Here is a 17,327-nt window from a genome sequence, read left to right as displayed (position 1 = left end):
GGGTAGCTCAGTTAGTTGTGTCTGCCTTTGGCTCAGGTCACGATCTCAGGGTCCTGGGATCAGGCCCTAAATCAGGCTCCCTGCTCAGCAGGCAATCTACTTCTCCCTCTCTCTGCAATTCCCCCTGCTTGTGCTCTGTCAAGTAAATAAATAAAATCTTTGAGGGGAAAAAAAAAAGTAGAAACAACCCAAAAGTCCATCAACTGATGAATAAACAAATTGAGGCATATCCATAGAATGGATTATCATTCAGTCATAAAAAGCAATGAAGTACTGATACAGGCTATAATTTGGATGAACCTTGAAAACATTATGCTTAAAGTCAAAGAAGACACAGAATGTCAAATATTGCATGATTCTTTATATGTGGAATATCCAGAATATGCAAATCCATAGAGACAAACAACAGATTAGCAGTTACCAAGAAAGAGGAGAGGGAAGATGGGAGTGCTTTTTAAAATAAGTATGGGTGTTCTAGGGCGATGAAAAGCTTTGAGAGGTGGTGGGTGCACAACATTGTACACACTACATTCCACTGAACTGTATACTTTAAGATTTTATTTTTATTTATTTGAAAGACGGTACAGAGAGGGAGGGAGAGGGAGTGGGAGAAGCAGACTCCCCGCTGAACAGGGAGCCCAACGTGGGGCTCGATCTCAGGACCTTGAGATCATGACCTGAGCTGAATGCAGACACTTAAAATGACTGAGCCACCCAGGTGCACCCAGTTTTCAAGTAAAGAAAGCTGCAGAGTATATTAGGTAGGGGAGAATGTATAAATTAATACTTATTTCCTTAGATTTCAATAATATTCAAAAGCATTCTGCAAAATCATATTATCTTTTTTCAGGCAACATACATTGTTACGGAATGATAAACCTCAAAATCAGGGTAACGATTACCTTTGGGAGGATGAAAGAGAAATGATAATTGGGAAAAGGTACATAGGGCTCAAGCTCTCATTCATTTTATTATTTTGACAAGATCTGAAGCACGGGAGGAAAAAAAAAAAAAAAAAGACAAACATGACCAGTGTGGGTAGTGGGTACGAGTATTCATACTATACTCTACCTTTTTATATGCCAGAATTATTCTAGAATTGAAAATAAGAAAAAAAAAAAAAACCAGAAGGAAGTTCCCAAGTGATTATTTTTAATGGGAAGTTTATCATTTTAGTTTCATGTTTTCATCTCTGTATATCGTCTAAACTTTCCACAATAAATATGACTTTGTAATTGGGAAAAAATTAATGAAAGCTAAGGATTTCAAAACTCATGTGACAAATGCAGTCTAATTGTCCACTGGAATCCATGTCTTTTTCATAGTAGACACGATCCTGAGTTGTGGCTGGGCACATGACTGCCCAGCAGTCAGAGGGGCCCATGGGACTATGTACTTGCTGGTGGAACAGAAATAAAGGTTCTCTCCTTAGAAGTGGGCAGATCTACACCTCCCCCCCCAACTGGGACTGTGATCCTGGCAAGCCTGCTCCTAACCACACATACAAAACAATCTCATCCCCTACAATGGTGGAGAAACAAAATTAATGTAACTTGGGGGCTCTCGATCACTTCATGAAGTCCTGGAACTAACCCACCCCACCCTGTACCACCTGCCTCCTCTGGCCCATTCATAAGCTCAAACTATTTTATTAGAGTCTCTGTTGTCCCAGATTAGCTGGCAGGAAGATCACTTAAGGGTTGTGCCTTCCGTCTCTGCTACTGGATACCATTTAAGAACATGGAACTACCAATCTTTTAATAAAAGCTATGTAAGTGGGCAGCCAGGGTGGCTCAGTGGTTTAGCGCTGCCTTCAGCCTAGGATGTGATCCTAGAGACTGGGGATCGAGTTCCACGTTAGGCTCTCTGCATGGAGCCTGTTTCTCCCTCTGCCTGTGTCTGTGCCTCTCTCTGTCTCTCATGAATAAATAAATAAAATCTTAAAAAAAAATAAAAAAATAAAAAGACTATGTAAGCTCTCTCAATCAACCTAGAAAATAATGCAATACTCCAATGCAAATCCCGTCAAGATTTTTCATGAAATATGACAGGCTAATGATTAAATGTTCATATAGAACAAAGGTTCAGGACAGCCCGAGTGGCTTAGCGGTTTAGCACCCAAGGGCATGATTCTGGAGACCCAGGATCAGGTCCCACGTCGGGCTCCCTGCATGGAGCCTGCTGCTACCTCTGCCTGCTTCTCCTTCTGCTTGTATCTCTGCCTCTCTCTCTGTGTCTCATGAATAAACAAAATCTTAAAAAAAAAAAAACAAAAAAAAAACAAAGGTTCAAAAATAGATAAGAAAGGGCAGCCCGGGTAGCCCAGTGGTTTGGTGCCGCCTTCGGCCCGGGGTGTGATCCTGGAGACCCAGGATCGAGTCCCACATTAGGCGCCCTGCATGGAGCCTGCTTCTCTCTCTGCCTGTGTCTCTGCTTCTCTCTCTCTGCTGTCATGAATAAATAAAAGCCTTAAAAAAAAAAAAAAAAAAAAAGAAAAAGTATAAAAACACCGGGAGATTTGCCTTGTTAAAAACTATAGTAATTTGCAGTATTAGCACATAAATGGTCAGATAAATAGAACAGAGTTTAGAACCAGATATACACAGACACATATGTGTGTGTGTGTGTGTATACACCACTAAGCCACTCAGGCTGTATACACACACACACACACACACACACACACACACACAGAAATAAAAGTCATAAAGGAAAAAAAATCAAATGAAACTGACAAGCTAGGTTATAACATCTATGACCAAATATAGGCATATATAAACAGACCTAAGACCACAAATGAAATTAACAGAGTAGCAATAAACTGGCACAAATTATATATAATGCATTAGTATACAAGCTATATTTTTAATACCAATAAATCAATATAAAATTATCTAATTGAAACATGGGTATAGGACACAAACAGGCAACTTATGAGAGAAAATACAACTGACCAATAGAAATAGATGCTTAATCTTACCAGTTACCAGGGAAACACACAGTAAAAGAAAATTTCATCTTTCACCATCAGATCAACCAAGACATAAGTATGGTAATATAAAGTGTTGACAGGGCAAAAAGTGTATTCTCCCACACTATGGAGCTGGAGGAGAATCAGTTCAGCCATTCTGGAGGACAATGTGGCAGGGTGTATGAAAATCAAAAATGCACAGAATGTGTGATCCAGTAATTCCACTCTTGAAAAACTCATGCAGATGTGCAAGAAAGACATATAAAAGAGTGTTTACTGACACATCACTTATAATAAAAAAATCACAAGTAACCTAAAATGTTCAATTAACAGAAAAATGGCCAAAGAACCACTCTATGGAAGGAATCCAGCAGATTAAAAGAACACAGGAGGCCTATACTTAGTAAAAAGGGAAAACTTTCCATTAACACAGACCAGAATTTTTTAAGTTGCAAAACGCAGAACTTATGAGAAACATGTTTACATCTATTTTGTCACAGAAAAAAAAAGTTATGTCACTTTCAATTGGAGACATTTAAGTTCAGGATTTTGGCAAAGGGTAAAAACTGTTTTGAACTATATAGATAGGACATTAAAGGTGAAAAAAAATCAGCACTCGTAATCACATTTGTACTTGCTCTTTCCATAGACTCACAAGTCATGAGTTCACCAGGCTGAACAGAGCAATCACGCTCAAGACTGTTAAAACTACAAGAAAGGAGTTGACTGCTCCAATTTATACTGTTCCCCCCATGTTTGATGGCCCAAGTCCAAACGCCAAGGTCAATTCTGGAAAAGTCGACCACTTCATTTCCTGGTACTACATTAAGTATCCTAATCAAATCACAACTTATTAAAAGTGGCATGTCAACTAATAAAAATGGAGCTAATACCTCTTTCATTACAAAGTCAAACAAAATAATAAGCACCTGAAATAATAACCATGTAATAAATTCAAAAGAAGGATATTGAAAGGACAGAAATCAACTTGATCTTAAGAAGCTCTCAAGAAAAAGTGGAAGACTTGTAGGAGAATATATGTGAGATAAAAGTCCAAGTTTGATTTATACACATTTTGAAAAATTAGTGCATATAAATAAAGTTAAGATTTGCTCTACCCCAAGATCACATGCACACATTGTTAAGTTTCTGACGGAGGTGATGAATTGAGGCTGGGGAAAGAGTGCAAAGATGGTTTTGGTTGTAGATTGTGCACTCCAAGCTAATAATGAATTATTAGCAATCACTTATTATTTTGAATAGGTTGCTGCTCCTCTTCCACAAGACAGATGGTCAAGACTCAGTCACATGGCTTCGAAGATGCACACACATATCAATAGTTCTCCTTAAGTACTTTCTGGTCTGGCTTCACAGTACCCCAACACAGTGATAAAATCCCAGGATGACCAACTCATTCTCTCTCTCCGAATCTCAAACAAGCAAATGAAATTTGATGTCCAGGTTGATACACATTTCAGTGGGGTCATTTTTAGAATAGTTTCTGGCATTCCACATTATACTGACTGGGGCACTCCTCTAATTATTGCTTTCCAAGTGCCAGACCTCAGAAACTATTTTATTTTATTTTATTTTTTTTTTTTTATTTATGATAGGCACACAGTGAGAGAGAGAGGCAGAGACACAGGCAGAGGGAGAAGCAGGCTCCATGCACCGGGAGCCCGATGTGGGATTCGATCCTGGGTCTCCAGGATCGCGCCCTGGGCCAAAGGCAGGCGCTAAACCGCTGCGCCACCCAGGGATCCCCTCAGAAACTATTTTAAAGCAGGTGGTCCCCGTGTATGTCAAGGAATATGCTATGCATCTGGTTGTATAGGGAAAATGATTTTATAAGTCCCTTTTAAGAAAAAGTAGTGCTTTCCTTTCCACGAAGAAGTCTGAAAACTTTAAAATCTTAACTCACTGGGGTAATTCACAGCAAAAATTAAATAATCAGTCAGAAATAGTCTGCTGTTGGTTTTCAACTTTTTAAAACAGAAAAGGTCATTTGGAATATTTCTTCTCATCCTTCCAAAATGAAGAAATACAAAACTAACACTTCAGAGAGTAACTGTATTAATGAAACATCAACGGGTTACAGATAAACATTTTAATTGATTAAATATATTATTTTCAAGATCTTTTTGAAATCGCACTTGTACTGTACTAATCAACAGCCAAAGGCAATAAAAAAGTTTAAAACCAAAAAAATGTTCTGACATGAGCACATGACAGGAACCACTGCTATGTAAAGTGACATACACTGCTCCCAAGAACAATGATATTTTTAGAAGATAATTCATCTTAACATGTGCAAGGACAAATCTGTAATCAAAGGCTGGAAGAAATATATATTAGTGCCTGCTTTTTAAAAGTTTATTTTACATTTTAAATACAGTATTTTCTCATTAAAAAAAAAAAAAAAAAAAAAGCCAAAGAAGTGCCTAACCCCATGGTTTCTATACCATATATACATGAGAGCTGATGGAGAGCCTGAAAGTGTTCTGGACAGAAGAACAGTGTGGACATCTTTGAGCTGGAACTAGTGAATCAAAATTAAAAAACACAAATTAAGCACTGCTTAGGAGAAAATAATCCAGTTTCTGAATAACCAAAAGAGAACAGAGTTAGGTATGTACAAAACCAGGTATTAAAAAACAGACAGAAATGCAGCACACAAAAACCAACAGCCCCTTACGTAGTGAACTGTATATAACGCAGCTAATCAACAGAGACCCTCCTACGAGAAGTGATTTATGATTTGAAATTATAAAAATCTAAGTATTTCAGTAACAACATACAGTAACATTACATGTGTATTGCCGTCTTTGTCGCTTTCTAGCTATACCACCCTCCCTTCTGAAAACAAGAATCTCTACACTAGTCGATCACTTATACAAATGTGAGGCAATTAATCCATATTTGTTTTCAGTAAGGAAAACAAAGATGTACCTCTTCCCATCTCTAAAGACAATACAGATTAAAGCTCTAAAACAATTTAAGCATGGGCATATGCATTTCCAATTCTCTCTAGTAAGCAATTCCAAACTGGAATTGTGTAGGGGTTTGTACCTAAGTATTAACACATGAAAAGAAAATGGACTGTCTCTGGCAGTGATTTCCATTTAGTGCAATGTTATTCCCCACACACCGAATTATATTTAAGTGATATTGTATATTTTAAATCAGTAGGTGCCAATTTGAGTTTACAAAACCCGTAACTATATGCTTGTGCAGAAAACAGTTTCAATTTGAGATGCTCGATAAAGCCCAACTGAGACAAAAAGGAATTTTGCTTTGTTACTGGTAGTGTACTAGTACCAGAGGAAGAGCAAAGGACCAAGCAGAGGCTTGCTAAGACAGATGTCTCAGGTGTTCTAGGTGTCTTCATAGTTCAATTAACAATCAGCTTTGAACATTCTTAAGATCTTGGAAAATAATTCTCTGTAATACAACTCTGAACTGAACAAGCTGCACTCAAAGCAGAAACAATCTGGGTTGTTCAAAACAAATTCAAATTGAGGCAACTTTTCTATTATAATCTGTGAGGTCTTGAGTTTTTCAGTTTTTACAAATGATGACCTTCCTCAAAGTCAGCTGCACCTCAGGTAGACTACTGACATGAGGATTTCCCATCAGAGGTCACTGTAACTACGGGCTCTCGTAAAACACATGGAGCAGGCAGCATGGACTCACCATCAGTCAGGTGGGGTCAATGTGGGGAGGTTTTATTTTAGAGACCTTAAAGATTTAACATGTAGCTCCTGTAACTTCAGCATCCACTAGTGACTCTGGTGGTCAGCACCCAAGGGCTCGAGGGGTCTGAGGAATCCCCTAACCCCAGAGTATTAATGCTAAAGGGTTTCAAGGGAACCCTGAGTCCCCACAAGAGTTCACCAGCCATCAGACCAAAATCAATAGGGTAAACACTGACTGCAATGCTCCACAAAGTCAAAAGAAATTCCAAACTAAACGCTGTCTTCTGCCCCACCCTAGACTCCAGACTCTGTAACATCTTTATCTAGTGTAATAGACTCTGTAGTAGACCGACTTTGACCGCCACAAAGAGTAGGAGTTGTCAAACTTGAGGAGGTAGACTCCTCTCCCTGGGTATTGGTGGCTACCGGCATACACTTCTTCGTGACAGTCCCGCCGGTACACAGGCACAATCTCATCCAGCAGAGGCTTGGTGGCATTCTTTTTGGCTTTCTCTTCATTACTGACGTTTTCTGTGAGACAGACAGGAAACACATCAGTGAACAGATCCAGGAAAAACGCATTTGCATCAAACACTGCAACCCAGTTCTCTCTCTGAGAAAATTCTCATCAGAAGTTCTCTGGAGCCATTCTACAACTTACACACCCGTGAGCACTTAGTCCCTGGGTCGTTTATTTGTTTATTCTTGTGTCTGACTAGCTGCTATCTGGTGGTGGAAGCAGCCAGCATCTCTCTCTCACTGGACTGTAACCACCACTACTACTTCTGAGCCCCACTCTTCCCCGTGCACAGCCCCTCAATTCCTCATTCCTTGCAGTACGTGGAACCTTGCTCGCCTGAGCAACACCAAGGAAAATGACACTCTCCTCTTCCTCTTCAACAATAGGAAAATTCTCTCTGTTTTAGGAAAGGGCAATCAAGCTTTGAGGAGTATCATTTTCTATATATCTGATATATAAAAAGTAAAATGAGGAAACCAAAGTATAGAGGTAGGCATTCAGAGACACTCTGAAAATCCATTACTTTCACTACAGGTCTGTGTTAACTCAAGGATGATCCCAGTGGCAAAAAGCTCTGATTCCAGGTTTGTTCCAGTTAATAGTTTTTGCTGTAATGATATGAAATTAGGAAAAAAATACCTCTGGAAACCTATAGGAGTGAGAAAATTGCAAATCAGCTTAAAATCTCAGTTTCATGTATAAAATATAAAGAATCTCAAGCCAACAGGTCAGAGGAATATACCATACAGAAGATAAAAGACCATAACACATTCATAACATGGCAGAGTGAATTGGGGCAACATTGGTTAACTGCATGGTGATTGTCAATAGCCATTGTCAGGAATTTAGACAAGGAAAGTCAGAGAAACTCTCACAGTCTAGAGGAGCTTAAAGAGACAAAATAACTAACTATAACATAGCAACCTGGATGGGATCCTGGAACATTAGATAAAAACTAAGGAAATCTGAATACATATGGACTTTAGGTGATCATAATGTATCCATACTGGTTCATTAGTAATGATGAACCTACCACAGTACAAGACAGATGCTAACACCAGGCGAAACTGTGTGTGGTGGAGTATACTAGAACTCTTTGTACTATTTTTGCAACTTTTCTATAAATCTAAAACTATTCTAAAATAAAATTTTATTATTATTATAATAAAATTATTATAATTTTATTATTTTTATATCTTATTATTTTATTATTAATTTATGGCTTTATTTAGGGGATGCCTGGGTGGCTCAGGTGGTTAAGCGTCTGCCTTCAGCTCAGGTCATGATCCTGGAATCCTGGGATCAAGCTCCACACTGGGCTCCCTACTCTGCGTGGAGTCTGCTTCTCCTTCTCTCCATCTGCCTGCTATTCCCCCTACTTGTGTTTGCTCTCTCTGTATCAAATAAGTAAAATCTTAAAAAAAAAAAAAGTTTACTTAAAAAAAAAAAGGCAAATGACACTCTGATAAATAGGCCCAAATAAGATTTGCTTCATCACAGCAATAAATGTCCTTCATTTGCAAATGAGAAATACAGAGCCATTCAAAATGCCTATATTGCCTATAAGCGTATCCATGAAACACATTAGCCCAGTAATTCAAAATCTGTAAAACCAAAGGTTACTGGGACAGATGAGCAATGTACCTTTCATCAAGTTAAGCAAAGACTTGGGACCTGTAACAATAAAGACAGGTAGAATTAGAGCAGGAAGATAGGTTATGAGCCACATTTCTTCAAAGAGAACAATTTCCCGTAGCTTTCAAGACCAAATAGAGAAAAACCAAACCAACAAACAAAAAAGACTGACTGCTCTTCTATCTTAAGCCAAGCTAAAAGGACTCCCATAAAATGCACTATGGGGACAAGACATGGTGGCACACAGTGGCCTTCATAAGAAGCCATGAGACACATGCAGCCTGTGAGCTACGTTTTCAAAAAGGACAAAGTTATGCTCACTCTTTGCAAACAACTCTTATTGCCATAAGTCCTCACTATTGTTTTGGTTCATACAGGGGTATTGACAGTTTTAGATGGAAATCATTTTATGATTAGGAACAGCACAAGGACATTTCCACCTGAAGGATATCACATATTAGAGCAGAGATCAAGGGTGTGCCAATGGTTCTCACCTCCAGAGAGGCACTGGTCCGTGGCCATGTTTACCGGTGCCCTGCCCAACATGAAGAGCCCCAAAATGACACTCAGGTGAGGGCTCACGCTAGGATGCAACCTCCCTTCAGAGAGTCTCCAATAGGCAAGCCAGCAGACATAGATCACCTCCTTGACCTGCTTCTGAACCGAGAATTCTTCTACACTATTCACAAAGCTCTTTAGAAGTGTAACAATCTACACACACAAACTTCCCTTCCCAGACACTTGCAAACAGTATAATTTTCATGAGTTCCTGTGATACAACAGAAAGGCCAGTCTCAGGACACCTCGGTAACTCAGTGGTTGAGCATCTGCCTTTGGCTCAGGGCATTATCCCAGATTCCTGGGATCGAGTCCTGCATCAGGCTCCTTGCATGGAGCCTGTTTCTCCCTCTGCCTATGTCTTTCTCTCTGTCTGCCTCTCTAATCTCTCATGAATAAATAAATAAAATCTTAAAAAAAAAAAAAAGAAGGAAAGGAAAGGAAAGGGAAAAGGAAAAGGAAAAGGAAAAGGAAGAAAGAAAGGCCAGTCTCTGGTCCTGATGTTACTTGGTGGCACCTGACATGGGGGTAGTGACACCTGCTCAGGTCTCTCTCTCGCCTCTGCTTGCTCTTTCCTCACTCCTGTTTTCTCCTTTCTGGTTCAGTCAGCAGTATCTGTGGGCAATGTTTTACCTTGGTCCGGTACTCTGAGATAAAGGCCGCTGAAATCAAAGTGCCATGACACAAAGCAGCTCCTCAACGACACTGGCCCATACATGTGTTGCCATATGTGGCCCCAGAGGGCCCAGGATGCAGCACATGTGGTGCCTGAATCCAACTGTGCACCTTGACAGCTGAACTTCTAGCCTTCCTCCACAAACCTCCAACAACTACCGCTTTCAGGGTATCCCAATGTGATGTCTGTGAAATACTACCAATCCTCTTCAAGCACAAGCAGTCTGTGTACAAGTCATCTGAAAGGTTAGAGCTCCAAAGAACCAAGAGGCTGCTTCTCCACTCTCGCAGCCAGGGCACTCTTTTTATACCAGCCTCTGCTATGCCGACACAGGAACTCAAGTGCTCACTAGGTATGTACCAAAGCCCTGAGCTCTACCTTTTCTGCAAAACAAAATTAAGGAGACCATCTTCTCCATTAATACGTATGTACTTTATAACCTACTTCCTAGACCAAGATGGAAACACTCCATTTTGTCTACTTACAGAGAAAATAAAAAATTATACTTGTGTAAAATGGGGAAGAACAGCTGACATTTTTTATTTTTTTAAGGTATGATGTTCTGGTATGAGTTTCTGTATTTACATAAAAAAACTTTAGAGCAATGACTTAAAAAGCTAATATCAGAAATGTAAATTTAAATAAATTCCAGAGTTGGCAGAATTTCTTGCTTGCTCTTTTAAAATTTTTCAAACGATCTTGCACATTTGGCTTTCCCTTTTTTTTTTTTTTTCACATTTGGCTTTCCAACACAAAATGCTGGAAGTAGCACAATAGTGAGAAGCCGTAGCATAACACACTGTCAGACAGACCTGCCTAGCATTAAAGCAAGGTCACATTTGGGCCCCAGTCCCTTCCAGGAGGCTGGCCTGTCTCTCAGCCTTTTCAGCTGAGATCCCACTTATGAAGAGATGAATCCCTGTCCAAAAGTGTAAATCAGGAAGCACAAGGGTGGCTGACATGCAAACCAAGCCATTTTTGCCAATACACAACCCAGAACTTGTCAGTACGGACCAAGAGCTCTACCTTCCTCCTCCTCGTCGTCATCACTGGACTCGCTGACATGCACACTGACAGCAGTGTTCGGAGAGTCTGTCCATTCAAAGTACACCCCAAATCCAATGTCATAATTGTCTGTAGCAAATTCCCAAAAGAGGTATGATCCTTCTTCATGAGTGGGGACGCGAACAGTGACCACTTCTCCTCGGCCCACTGTAATCACCGAGTCTGCATCCTGCCGAATCTTCTCTTTAAAGTCTTTGATCTGGGGTCGTGTCCACATGGACGGAGCTGCTATTACTGGAAGAGATTCTAAAAGCAACAGGAATTACACACGCTGAAGAGGATGAGCCTTCACCCGCAGGTGGCTGACTCGCACAGGACACCTGCCTGGCTGCAGTGAGGCACCAAGTATTATCTGGTCTATCTTAAAATCGAGGACTTAGAGGAATTTACATGTTTCCCAGCAAAGTCTCCCCCTGAACTGCAACATTTAACCAATGTCACTAGGTATTCAAAGGTCACACCACTTCAAGTAACAAATGCAATCCACAATCTTAGAAGTGATTTTTTCAACACTCTGATTACACATGTGGATTTAAAACTGGACCTTGGAAACCTCCTAGCTGGAGCCAGGGAAACCTAATAAAGAAGGGAGATCTGGACTTAGGAATAAATTCACTTTTGGATCTGGACAAAGAAAGCTGGGCTTTGACTTTAGTCTCTGTCAAAAAAAAAAAAAAGGCGAACCTTGACCTTTAAGGATCCCAAAGTTCTAGGGCCTATTCTAAAGGAGCTCAAAGAAACAGCAAAACTTGAATAGGACTGGAACCACTAAGGACCAAATAGAAAGGGGTAGTCTTGTTGCTGAGCAGCATCTATATACACCAGTCCACTCAGCAGGTTTTTCAGATGTGGTCACAGAAACCTTTGACAAAAAATTCATTTGAAAATATTGGTAGACTTAGGGTTCCTGGCTGACTCAGCCAGTGGAACATATATAACTCTTCATTCTTGGGGTGATGAGTTCAAGCCCCATGACAGTTGTAGAGATTTACTTAATAAAAAAAAAAAAAAAAAAGGGATCCCTGGGTGGCGCAGCGGTTTGGCGCCTGCCTTTGGCCCAGGGCGCAATCCTGGAGACCGGGGATCGAATCCCACCTCGGGCTCCCGGTGCATGGAGCCTGCTTCTCCCACTGCTTGTGTCTCTGCCTCTCTCTCTCTCTGTGTGACTATCACAAATAAATAAAAATTAAAAAAAAAAAAATAGTGGGATCCCTGGGTGGCGCAGCGGTTTAGCGCCTGCCTTTGGCCCAGGGCGCGATCCTGGAGACCCGGGATCGAATCCCACATCGGGCTCCCGGTGCATGGAGCCTGCTTCTGCCTGTGTCTCTGCCTCTCTCTCTCTGTGACTATCATAAATAAATAAATTAAAAAAAATAAATAAATAAAAAATAAAAAAAAATAGTGATAAACTCTTATAGTGATAAAAGGGGAGAGGAGTTAAACCATGGGATTTCAAGGATTTATCCAAAGCTGTTTTCTGTTACTTACTCTAAAATGACAAGGCAAAAAAAAAAAAAAAAAAAAAAAAAAAGAGACAAGGCAGATGTCTCAAATTGTCTTTATTACAAACCATACCACTACCCAACCACCATCACTGCCGTGCTCTTCTCTTCCTTCTTAAGTTAAAGCCTAGCCTTGCTTTGGCTCTCTCAGCTCAGTCGTCTCTTCCCCAGGAAACCTCTGTTGACCTCTGCGACTCATTCACAGTCCCCACACCACGTGCTCTGAACCTACACGTGTCTTTCTCCCCACCACAGTCCTTACTGCAGCTACAGTTTACACCTCATGTGTCATTCTGCCTCACATTTTCCCCCTAAGCACTCAGAAAATCTTCCAATTGTTGAATGAATGAGCGGTCCATAAAAAGCTAGACCTCTAAAAATGCTAAATTATCTTCTGGTACTTTAGTCTCAAAAAATACATTGAGGGGCAGCCCCGGTGGCTCACCAGCTTAGCGCTGCCTTCAGCCCAGGGTGTGATCCTGGAGACCAAGGATCGAGTTCCACATCAGGCTCCTTGCATGGAGCCTGCTTCTCCCTTGCCTGTGTCTCTGCCTCTCTCTCTCTCTGTCTCTTATGAATAAATAAATTTTTTAAAATCTTAAACAAACAAATAAAAAACATCGTGGGGACCTGGGTGAAACAGTTAAGCAACCAACTCTTGGTTTTGGCTTAGATCATGATCTTAGAGTCATGAGATTGAGCCCTGGGCTCCAAACTCAGTAGGAAGTCTGCTTGAGTTTCTCTCTCCCTTTCCTCTGCCCCTCCCACTTGTGCCTACAACTTTCTCTCACTCTAAAATAAATAAATACATCTTTAAACAAAAAATACATCATAGTATATGGTAGGTAGCCTCCAAGATGCCCCTGCTAACCCTGTGATCCTCATCTCTGGGTATTCACGCACTTGAAGGGTCACTACCCACAATGCACAGGGTTGGTACATATGGCCAACAGAACACAGTGGAAGTGCCAACGTATTACTTCCAAAGTTACAGCGTAAAAGACACTGCCACTTCGGCCTTGTTCCCTTGGTTCATGTGCTCTGAGGAAGCCAGCCACTACACTGAGGACAGACAGCCTGAAGAAGAGGCTTTTTGCAAGGCAGGAAACACGGCCTCCTGCCAACAGCCAGTACCATCTTGCAACTCATGGGAGGGAACCCTCTGGAAGTAGAGCCTCTAGTGAAGTCCTGGCCGGCATCACCAACTAAAACCAAATGGGACCAGAACCACCACTGTTCAGCTAAGCTGCTCCTCAATTCCAAAAACCCCAGGAATCTCAACCACTGTATGAGACAATAAACAGTTGTTACTGTAAGCTGCTAATCTGGGTACGATTTGGTACGCAGCAATAGGTAACCAATAACACAATTCACAAAGTGTTCAGAAGACATCTGGCTTGTTCTTCTATGCTATTCTAAGGGTCACCAGAAGCATCAGATTCAGACTTAAAAGGGTACAGAAGCATTCAGCTCTCACAAATATGTAACTGCTCTCCAAAGCTAGTTAGCCAGACTCCTGACTTGTTTTCCATAAATTTCAATTACGACAACTGGACAAACACATATGCCAAACCATACCTTTTGGTCCATTCTCCACAGCTTCTTCTGCAGCTTCTGGCTCAAGTTCTTTCTCTGAGCTGTCAGTGTGAGTTTTGGCCTGTCCATTAACTGACATCCTATCGCCTGGTGCCACTGCATTCATTTTTGATGATGTAGGTAAAGAAGCCCCTGCGACTGCTACTTCTTGCTGTTTCTGTAAGGCTGCCTACAAGTGGGAAAACAGTGAAGACACACTGACCAGGATGATTAACAGGTGGCACATTTGCCCTGGAATGCATGCTGACCCCCGTTTTTATCCTACCAAAGCACTGTGCTTCAAGAAATTACTAGTAAACTTTACCAGTTTTATCTTATTTAGGATGATTATCAGTAGGACAATATCAAGTCAATGGCTAAATATGATAGTAGGTAGAAATAATCAACCCCCAAAACAATTAAAGGCAAAAATTGAACACAGTAACATTTGTTTTTAAAACTGACATAAGGGACGCCTGGGTGGCTCAGCAGTTGAGTGTCTACCTTAAGCTCAGGTCCTGATCTGGGGGTCCTGGGATTGAGTCCCACATCCAGCTCCTTGCAGGGAATCTGCTTTTCCCTCTGCCTATGTCTCTGCCCCCCACCCCTGTCTCCCAAATGAATGAATGAATGAATGAATGAGTAAATAAATAAATAAAACTGACATAAAATCTTGATAAAATTCAGATACACAAAATCTGACTCAGGAAAATAAAACTTGGTAGAAAGAAATGATCACAGAGGAAAATTCATGAAGGCAGAAACTGTAAATTAGTAAGACCTGATATAGGCCCCCAAAGTAATCAACAAATCAAATATGGACAATATTAACCAAAAATTAAATCTTCACCATAAGCTATATACAGAAAAACTCATTACAACTAAACTGAAAACTGTTACTCATGTTTTTTTTTTTTTTGTTACTCATGTTATAAAAAAAAATACCAACCTAATTTAAAATAGGCTTGTAAAATGGAGCTTGATGTCAAACTATTTTCTCAATGAAAATTCATCACTATTTACATAATTATGATTAAAACGTGCATTCATAAAAACGGAATCAAAATGTCCTGAGTCAAAACGGAAGAGTAAAAACATCTTAAACACAAAGGGCAACTATGGGGACATTCCCCTCTTATATCAAGATGGATAGTAATATTACTAGATGTACCTAAGTGTTATTACTTAAGGAACTTTCGGTAAAACTTTGAATTATAAAGTACACAAACTATACACAAATGTACAGCCTGATCGTTTTTCATAAAACATACATACCCACATAACCAATACCAGTCAAGGCATGATCTGCATCCCAGAATCCTCCTTTCCAGATACCCACCCCCATCTGTGCTGCAGGGCTAACAACTATTCTGACTTATACTCCTATAGATTTGCTTTCCCTGATTTTCAATATAAATGGAATTGTATAATAAATGTTCTTTTTTGTGTCTGGCTTCTTTTATTTGACATTATTTTTACAACATTCATCCATAAGGTTTTAAGAAATTGTATTTTGTTTGCACTGCTATGATATTCCATTGTGAAGGTATAAAACTTATCCATTTTACTGTTGAACATTTGGGAATTTAAGTAACTTTAGAATAAAATCTTTAAAAAAAAATCAAGTCAAAAGTTAGCTAATGTTTTTAAAAGTAAAAATAAATAAAATAATGAAACAAAGAAAACATATGAAAAAAGCCTTTGTAATCTCATGGTTTAGGATAAGGACATATTTCTGCATATCTGTACACACACTTAACATATATCTACATTCCAGTTATTTCAATGAACAACGACGCTTTTTGTGCAGCTAATGCAGATTGGTAACACAGGTAAGATTTTCAAGTACCTCTTTCCAAGGCCCAGATTCTCAGTTATTCCCATATCGATTTTCTAGAAAGAGTACCAGCCTCCAGAAAAAGTGCGTACAACCAAAATAATTCGGCAGACTGAGAAAATTCACTGCACAACAGGACTGCAAGAAAAATATTTCTGTTGATGATCAGCAGGTCCAGCTCAGATGGCTGCTCTCTGGGAGGCCATGCTTGAAATCCTCTGGCAGTGAACAACTCCTTTGGGGATCCCACTGCCCTCAAATCAACTTCTATTATACGCAGTAGATCATAATGGTTTACTTACGTTGTCTCTCATCTGTACTGTGGGAAGTTTTTAAAAGCACAGCAGCAAACACCCACATAACCACATCTCTAAGTGAACAAGTATTAACATTTTGTCATTTTGCACAGTATTTATAAAAAAATCAATACTTATGGGGCTGAAGTTTCCTTTGTTCCTTTCCCAGCACCTTTCCTTCTCCATTCCCAGAGACCAGTAATCAATGTGTAAAACTGAGTTCCATCACTATAATCTAAATTATGGATTCAAGATCTTTCTAATTCTCTTCCACAGATTCTCGGTTTGCCCTATCTAACCAACTTTGCTTTCACAAAATGACAGTGACTTATCAACAGGGCAGGACATGGGAGCTATCCTATTGGACAATTATCTTGGAGCCATCACCGAAGCAGGAAGAGGCTGGTAACCTTGAAGTAGAAACAGGCTTTCGAGGACAGAAAATGAATCCCTCAAATGCCACTTATTGTCTTGAATATACTCTGGTTTGACATCTTTTTCATCTTCTCATGAACAAGACAAAATATACAGTGCTTTTTAACTTCTCACTAATGCTAAAGACTCAAGGGAAAAGGGATTTGAAGAATATTAATTTTCAAAGAATTTTTAAAAGTTGGCAAAATAGCAAGATCACTTCATCTGACAAGAAATGTTGAGCAACTACAATGTCAGACGTTTTCTTCCCTCCATTTGACAGATCAAAACTGCTTTCTTTTTTTTTTTTTTTTTCAAAACTGCTTTCTGAGCGAAAAGGAGTAAAAATTTGTTAGAGCCACACTACAAAGGCATTAATACCTCTGCCCAGTGTGAAACATGAACACAGGATCGGTTACCTGCTATATGTACACAACATTTTTTTTTAAGACTTTATTTATTCATGAGAGACAGAGAAACAGAGAGAAAGAGAGAAAGAAGCAGAGATACAGGCAGAGGGAAAAGCAGGCTCCATTCAGGAAGCCTGACGTGGGACTTGATCCCGGGATTCCCGGGATCATGC

The 17,327-nt window shown here is 40.0% G+C and overlaps 1 protein-coding gene across 4 annotated transcripts in view; it reads right to left on the bottom strand.

The window, feature by feature from the left end:
• Positions 1 to 5,063: 5,063 nt before the first annotated feature.
• ACBD3 (acyl-CoA binding domain containing 3) overlaps positions 5,064 to 17,327 on the bottom strand; it is a 42,197-nt gene continuing 29,933 nt past the window's right edge. The window contains exons 6-9 of one of the 4 annotated variants that reach the window (XM_049112461.1): positions 14,201 to 14,387; positions 11,070 to 11,366; positions 8,831 to 8,860; positions 5,064 to 7,197 (exon numbers count right to left, since the gene is read on the bottom strand). In XM_049112461.1, the coding sequence (XP_048968418.1) occupies positions 6,986 to 7,197; positions 8,831 to 8,860; positions 11,070 to 11,366; positions 14,201 to 14,387 (726 nt within the window). In that variant the 3' untranslated portion in view covers positions 5,064 to 6,985. The remainder of the gene's footprint in view (positions 7,198 to 8,830; positions 8,861 to 11,069; positions 11,367 to 14,200; positions 14,388 to 17,327) is intronic. The other 3 variants (XM_049112462.1, XM_049112463.1, XM_025430669.3) reach the window with 3 other exon arrangements.

The sequence above is a fragment of the Canis lupus genome, chromosome 7 (genome assembly GCF_003254725.2).
Source record: "Canis lupus dingo isolate Sandy chromosome 7, ASM325472v2, whole genome shotgun sequence".
Classification (NCBI taxonomy): domain Eukaryota; kingdom Metazoa; phylum Chordata; class Mammalia; order Carnivora; family Canidae; genus Canis; species Canis lupus.
The sequence above is the reverse complement of the archived record's forward strand: the minus strand, read 5'-3'. Positions and strand labels throughout refer to the sequence as shown.